Source organism: Haliaeetus leucocephalus, unplaced genomic scaffold, assembly GCF_000737465.1.
Source record: "Haliaeetus leucocephalus isolate CR32 unplaced genomic scaffold, Haliaeetus_leucocephalus-4.0 Scaffold992, whole genome shotgun sequence".
Lineage (NCBI taxonomy): Eukaryota > Metazoa > Chordata > Aves > Accipitriformes > Accipitridae > Haliaeetus > Haliaeetus leucocephalus.
The window spans coordinates 2,845,887-2,853,969 of record NW_010973428.1 but is presented as its reverse complement, the minus strand read 5'-3'; the positions used below and the strand labels follow the sequence as shown (position 1 = coordinate 2,853,969).

The following is an 8,083-nucleotide window of genomic DNA, read 5'->3' as shown; positions in this document are numbered from 1 at the left end:
AGGTATGTAAAAGACATGTAGATGTGGTGCTTAGGGACATGGTGGACTTGGCAGTGTTAGATTAATGGTTGGACTTGATGATCTTAAAGGTCTTTTTCAACATAATGATTCTATGATAACAGTTTAACTCCAAAATTTGAAATTCTTCAGAATTTTGTGAGTACTTCAGTATTTACCTTAACAAAAGCATGAATTATTATCTGCAAATAAAACAGAAAGTGCCACTGGGTACAAAGTTACTTTTCTTGACCTCCTTGGCCTCTAAATCTCTGCATATTTTGTTTGTGTAACAGTCCCCTTTTGCCAACAGGACTGAGACCCAAATTCAGAGGTCCCTCTCACATGTTGGTACACAAGTTCACCATGTTCATTCTTTTTCTTAAAATAAAGGTCATTTTTATAGGTGAGCAGGGAAATAGCATTAAAATCAACAGCTAATTTGCCAGTAAAAATTAAGCATATACACCCCCTTTTACCATTGGGATGGATGGTTGTTTGGTCTTTGTATATGAGTAGACTCATTAATTGCAAAATAAACAACTCAATGCAGTGCATGAGCATTTAACTGCCTTCAAGTTTTCAGCTTTCCTGCCAAATGACAGTATTTTTGCTTTTTTTTTTTTTGGAAGGGAAATCAAAAGGGAATATTTTGGCTGCATTTCTCTCACTGGTGAGCGTACCAATGACAGAAATTCATGAAAACAGTTACACATGAAAAAAGTTTTATTAGTTATGTAAATAGAGTTAATTAAGCAGGAAAGAGGAAACATTTAACAGTGGTCACATGTGCTTTCCCAAAGCAAAGTATTTTAAATCTCAAGTTGTTAGTACATTCATAGGTAGAATAATTTCGTGATTAGATTTTCAAACAGTAAATGAAAGTATTATTGAGAACAACAGCATTTTCTAACTACAGCTGAACAATTTCTGCTTCCTCTTTAAAAATGCTGATGGCATTCATTAGTAACTTAAAACAGGTGGTCCCACTACACGGATTTAATTAATAGAACCAATGATACAGTGAGGTTAAATCATTCATGTATTTTTAGACTGAAAAAAATCAGATTTAATTCATCAGTAATTCAAGGGGTTCTAGGCTTTCCAGGTTCATCAACGCATTTTAATGAAGTTTTTTACAATAAAAGTGACACATAATTCAAAAAAGAAAATGGTGTTGATAATATTAATGTAGGACTGTGTTTATATACCCAAGTACAAACAGATGGATAAGCAGCCAGCAAACTGAAATATAAACAAGAACTAGCCACACTGTTCTGGCTCTGCAGAACCTTCAAAATATACATGATGTTTTTTCAATGAGAAAATTATCCTGGGAGTTATCACAAGCTTTTGACCCACTCCATTGTCCACTTCGACATAGAAGGATTTCTTTTCTTTTATGCTATGGTAAAAGCAGAAAAGGAATATAAACTAGAACCTATAGAGCTGTGACTTTTTTTCCAGTCACATGAAACATCCTCACTTTTGAAGCAGAATGGCTGACAAATGTAGAGTTCCCTTACAACATCAAATGAACACCGCCAACTTCTAGAATTGGTGCTTGGAATAATGAAATTCATGCAGGCATCCTTGGGGTCATACTTATTAGCTACTTTCAGTGGGACTAAGTCCTGTGTTACAACTTATGAAGATTATACCATGCATATATATGCACCATGCATATATTCAAAGTTCCCGGCAGCCTTAATGAGTATGAGTTACTTACACGCTTCCTGTGGTGGAGCTACTGTCCGTGAGGAAGGAGCCATTGGTCCTTTCCATCTGCGCAAGCCTGAAAGGCAGGGAAAGACCACGACTTTCAGAGAACATGTTGCACAATTGAAACGGGCAGTGCGAAGATCAATTCTACTTAGAAACAGCTCAGGTATGGCAATCTTGGTATACATGAATAGGAATAAATGCCTAGATTTTGTGACAAATCCCTATAATCCGGAGGACTTTTACGAGAAACTTGTGCTATGATTAACTAATCCTACTTGCCAAGCAACAAGGAACAAGTATATTTTCTATCGCTAGTATAATTATCATTAGCATCACCACAACTCTCATGGTAAAATTAGTTAAAAGAGATGTTTTCGCAGATGGTTTTCTTTTTGAATTTTATAAAGCTGGACTAACAAAAGAGGATGAATACTTTTTAAATATAGCACATGCAACATCTGAAATTATGCTTGGCAAATAACATCACACTGTGGACAGACAAGTCCTGGAAAACAACACAAAAAACAGTGTAATTACAGGGAGTCATTGCCTATGGTTCCTCATTTTGGAAGGAATTTATCTAAAAGGACTGGATTATTATACTTTATATATAAAAGGCCATACAGCTCTTTAAAATCACAGCAGACATTTTCTGTATATTCAAGTTTCTAGGAAAGATATACCTTATGTATGTGCGACACACATACAAAAATCTAAGAACACTCAATGCTGTGCATATACATTGGACTGCACCAAATACAGCTATTTCCTTTACTATAAAGATTATCTTAATTTCACACGTATTTTTGCAAGTGTGTTATGCATTATTACAGACATCTTCAAACTTCTTTTTGAAAACAGTGTGCAAGGCCCTAAAGAAATGGGAACTCTGTTTTAGCATGGAGCAAGCTTGCCCAGCTGTACATTTGTTAATATCTCTCAGGGTTGAAGGAGGATAAACAAAAGCGCACACAGGATGTTGTTTGAGCACCTTGTCCCACCATGGCTGGGGTGGGACATTGTGCTCCAACACCTCCCCTGAAGAGAAGAACAAGCTTCTAAGTGACTACAGACATTCAGATCATCTCTGCTCTGGGGCATCTCAAACAGGTCTAGTTCATGGTAACATGCTTACAAGTCACCTTTGTAATGCTGCTTAGCTCAGCACCTTTAAGTCTTTGATGAAAATGCATAATAAAAGATCCAACTAGAAAGCAGACAATAAAAAATATGTGAAAGTTACAGAATTATGTCTTCATTTTTTAGATTGTTACTAGAGGAAAAACATTTTGAATAGTTTTAGACAGCTTGCTTATGTAGTAATTAGTATTTTTTAAGTTTCTGATTTTGCTAACCAATGTCTGCACATTGCAGGTACAGATTTAGCTTTGTATCCTGAAAGAGTCCTGAACAGTGCATGGTCCTCCTTCGGGCAAGTCTAATCCAGAGCAGAACTGGTAAGAGCCAAGGGGAATGAGAGCGAAAACAGGTATTGCACCTAGGATCTCCCTTGATCCTTAATGTGAATCCAGAGTTCGAGCTTCATCTGGGCACAAAAAGCCACAGCATTGTGGCACCACAGTCTGAAAAAAGGACTTAGGGAGACAGAAAATTCTCACATCTTTCCAGAGAAGTCTAATTTATTTGTTCCATGGGTTTTAATTGATTACAGCATGGCCTAAGTTATAGATTCAAAGAAATGTTGGGTGATTTATATGAATGACATGTTCCAAGTAATTGAAAAGCACTACACTATGCTACTAATGACAGATGAAAATATCCATTGCTGGGGGGGGGCGGGGGGGAAGTTGAGGATGACATAAGCTCTGAATTTGTATTCAAAAAGCTGAAGAAGTTAACATTGTTTATTAGTTGTGGAGAGCAGATACAGCAATAAAAATACCCAAAGCAAAACCAAGTCAGTTCCCATGGTAATATGGATTAATTTCTTCATTGCCTAAAAGTTGGGTGGTTACTTATTCTTGAGAGGGTATCTCTGGTTGGTGCTTAACCGTCACCAGCCCTGAATGTACAGAAGAGAATTCAACAAAACACAGAAGCACTGAGATGGACTTAGCAGAATAGACATTTTATCATGAAAGGACTAGGGTGACCCCATAAAAGCCAGAACATAAAGCATCTGTAATTATTATATGCTCTGCTAAAAGTTAATGGTAATGCATAATGTCAACCTTTCACAGAAGAAAATGAAATTCTGGATCTAAAATCCTACAGAGAAAAATTATACACCCAACAAGTTTATTTTATTTCAAAGGTTAAAAATGAAGAAACAAAAGGAAAACAGTACATTTTAGGAATAACGCACGGTAATTCTGCAACAGTTTCCATTCTGTATGACAGATGATGGATTTAATGCATCTATTTTACAGTTAAGGACTGTATTCAGAAGCTAATGATTTAAAAACATTTCACTTACTTCTGAGTACAGAGAATTATATCTTTTTAATAAGTAATGTCCAGCCAGTAGAGTATATTAAAATCTGCAGCAATCAATCACAAAACGCAGTGAACTGGTGAGAAACTCTTACCTAGTAGCATACTGCTCTATCCTGGAGTGTGTGTCATCATGAAACAGCTGTGGAGACTGGGAAGGACTAGTTGACAAAAAAAATAATAATAAAATAAAATTAGTGGTGTCTAAAGCAATTTATGATATAGAAAATGTTATTTTTAAAGTAAGTTAGACTGATGACAAATAAATAAATTCACAATATCGCTGAGGGGGTTATTGCTTTGAGTCAGCCATGCCTTAAAGCTCATGCACATCAGATTAGTTGCAACCAAGCTAACAGAAAACAACCAGTATACTAAGCTTTCCAGACAAAGGTGTTCTGCGTACTCACTCATATTGCTCTGGCCACATACTGATGAGAGTGATAGGACTGTAAGGAAGAAAAAAGAAAAAAAAAAAGGAGAAAGAGAGAAAGAAAGAAAGAAACTATGAAACAAAAACTTTAGTGCCATTTAAGCAAGAGAAAGCTGGAGAAAACAAAATATTTTAACCAGCAACCCACCTAAATCATTTGAATTGGCAACAATTGATGTAGAAAAGAGACAGCAACAGATACTGCCATGTATCATGGAGAGACAGGAGACTGACTTACAAACTTCATTTTGTTAAATAAAAATCTATTTTTAAAAAAATACCAAATCAGTGTTATTGATTGATCTGCAGTTCATGAACCATAATCGGTTCATTTAAATTCTGCTCAAGTACTGGAGCTTTCATTTTAAAATAACTAGAAAATACATTTACAAAAAAAAAAAATCGAGGAGAAAAACACACTAACGACAACAAAAAAACCACCATAAGTCAAAGTTATCAAGGCTTATTTTCCGCCTGCATAAAAATAATCAGAGGTAAATACATATTGTATTACATTCTGACACTTGAGTAACTATTTAGGATTTTTTATTTTCTTTATTTTTTTATTTAAAGGAATGTATTTCTGAGTTTTGCCACCTGCAGGGGAGACAACCAATACCAATAGTTTCCTCGGCATGATGCTGGCAATTTATCTGTATATTTCCCACATGACTGGACCAAGCGAGTTTTATCCTGACCTGTGATTACAGCTTTGACATTCCAATTTCTGGCACCATTGGCAAGCTTTCATCACATCAAAGCAGATTTGCTTTCCTGTGTTGGTGGCAGCTGAAGACAGCCCCAGTGAGTAACATTTTAACATTTGAATGTGTGTTGCTTCCTTAGAAGCCAGGCCATCAATAATGCCAGTTTTCAGATTACTTCCTCCTAGTTCTTAAACTGCTAATGAGCAGGTTTTGTTTGTTTATTTTAAATAAAATGCACAGTCCTCCGGTCATGGAAACAGCATGAACAATGGCACTGGGCTGTTGCATGCAAGCAGAGCGTATATGTTGAAGCTTCACATTTGCTGTTGTGAGCTACGCAGTGCTGTGTTCAGATGACACAGTCGTGCCGCAGACTCCAGGACATCAAGGAGAGTCAATCCATGAAACTACTTCTAGTGCCCTGTCAACACATCTTCATTTTGCTCTTCTAAGAGTGTCCTTTGCTGACAACTACCAAGTAAGTAAATAAAGTGGAGTATTTCTGCCAGCACCATAAAAAATCCTGTGGAGACACTGAGAGTGCTCTCTTTTATTAGGCCATGTATATTTCTGAAGCCTGTAGGAACCTAATTGGCTCAGAGATTTCTAACTCCAGGGACCTTGATGTAACCAAATAAGCAGTGCAGTTCCTAAAGCCTAGTCTCCCCAAAGCTATAAAAGTGTTCTCTGTAAAACAGTCATTCAGCCCCCTCCAACACTACTTGCTAAAGTCCATGGCTTCGTGATAAAATGCTTACAAAAGTCAAAGTATAAAATATATTACTTTTTCAAAAACAGGCAAGATTTTCAAATACTGTGAAACAATGCATAGAAAATAATACAGCACAAAGCTCTACAACCACTGTTGATTATTTCTCAGGTTTCACTTTTTTGTTTTTAATGGTATAGGCCAGTGACCCAGGACCAATTACTCTATAATCAAGCTTACGTCTCCAAGTTGTCACCCTCCAATACTGTTTGCACAGGTAGGTAGCCAAGTCGGGGATGCTTTGCGAAATACTTCTTTGACCGGAATTTATTCTTCAGCACCTTCGTGAAGTCCCGTACATCTTCCCCAGATGTTGTCTTAAAAAGTTAAAAGAAATTAAATTGAACATCGCTGAACAGCATTGAGATAATACTGCTGCTACTGTCCTGAAAAACGATACAAGGAAGAACTTAAAAATGTTAATGATATTAAAATTGCCTTTTTAGTGTCCTGAAATATGGTACTATAATAACGATAATGCATCTACAAATTCTCTTCTACTGGAAAAAACAGCAAGGCTTCAAATTCCCAGCAATAAATGCACCAGATTTACCAATTACTTTATAAATTAGAGAAAAACTGAAACCGGTTCAAGTCTTAAGCTAAATATTTATAACCAGTCTTACAAACCACAAAGATTTAATTTTTCGGAAAAATAAAAAAAGGCAAATCAGTTTGCCAGATACAGGGGGATACACATAGCCATTGAAAGCAATCTTGACAGAATACTTATACGCATGAAGCTTGTGACTCACCCCACAGACAGAAAAACCTTGTAATGGCTCTGCTGAAAAAATACAGCTACACAGTAATGGCTTTGTTTAAAAAAAAAAAAAAAAAAACAAACACACAACCAAAACCAAACCCGACAAAAAATCCCAAACCTAACACAGCCCTCTCTGTTCACAAAGTGCCACAAAATACTACCTGCCTCCCATTCTATACCTAACTAGAAAACTTTATCATGAGATGGGAGCAGTATGTGCTATACCATTGTCTGCTTCAATGGCCAAGTTTTTCATGAGCATTTTCTCAAGTTGCCAGATCTCCTCCTACAGGATTCTGCCACTCTCTGTATCATTCCAGAGTCAAAAAAACCCCACAGATGAAGTGACAGCCATTGTACAGGCACTGTTCAAAGCCACAGTCAGAGGCAGGCCTGATAAGAACAATTAGTGCCTGAAGTAATAAACTCACAGACTGATTCAGTCACCTTCTTACTATCGCAGGATAAGACTATTACAAAAATTATCCACAAGATTCTTCAAGTCTAAATTTACAAGTTACAATCAACAACTCCTTCCCATCCCCCAGCTTTTTTACTGGTCTCCATTGATGTAGCCTCTTCCAAAACCAAGAAGTGCTTAGCCCCATCCCTCACCCCCACATGACATTGTGTTCTTTAGAACAAAATTAAAATTGATGCAACTGCTTTTAAAAATCAATTTAACTGGAAATATTCACAGCAATAATGGCAGCACTGCTTTGGTAATACTATTCACTTTAATTCTGGTAAAAAGCAGGGATACAAGGAAAACATGAAGGCATAAAATACAGGGTGAAAATGGCAATAAAGAGATCTGCAGGAAGAAACACTAGTATATGATATGTCTTTAAAGTGTATGTGCTTATAGACTGTACTGAGTACTTAAACAGAATGGTCCCTATCACGTGTAGCAGTTACTATTAAGCATTTCCTCTTGCAACTGCAGTGAAGAAGTGCCCATTCACCTCCCGCGTTAGCTGAAGATTTGCAATGGCTTCTACAGATTTCCAGCCCAAACCCTGTAACAAACTACAGATTGTATTTCTGTACCCTCTGCTTTGGGAGAAGCCTGTTAACATAAAAGAATGCCAAAGTGGATGGATATCCATAGGGAAAACAGAGTAAAGACTTTTCAGTTTTGTAAATTTTTTCCATTACATACTACAAAGAGGCCTAGAAGCAGGTGAGGGAAACTATTCTCTCATTTTATTCTCTATTGTCAAAACATAAAA

General features: G+C 36.6%; 1 protein-coding gene across 3 annotated transcripts in view; it reads right to left on the bottom strand.

Annotated features, from left to right (window-relative positions):
- UTRN (utrophin) overlaps positions 1–8,083 on the bottom strand; it is a 387,621-nt gene that overhangs the window by 21,754 nt on the left and 357,784 nt on the right. The window contains exons 66-69 of one of the 3 annotated variants that reach the window (XM_010584498.1): positions 6,266–6,402; positions 4,587–4,625; positions 4,272–4,337; positions 1,727–1,792 (exon numbers count right to left, since the gene is read on the bottom strand). In XM_010584498.1, coding sequence (XP_010582800.1) covers positions 1,727–1,792; positions 4,272–4,337; positions 4,587–4,625; positions 6,266–6,402 — 308 coding nt within the window. Of the gene's footprint in view, positions 1–1,726; positions 1,793–4,271; positions 4,338–4,586; positions 4,626–6,261; positions 6,403–8,083 lie in introns of those variants that run through there. The other 2 variants (XM_010584499.1, XM_010584501.1) reach the window with 2 other exon arrangements.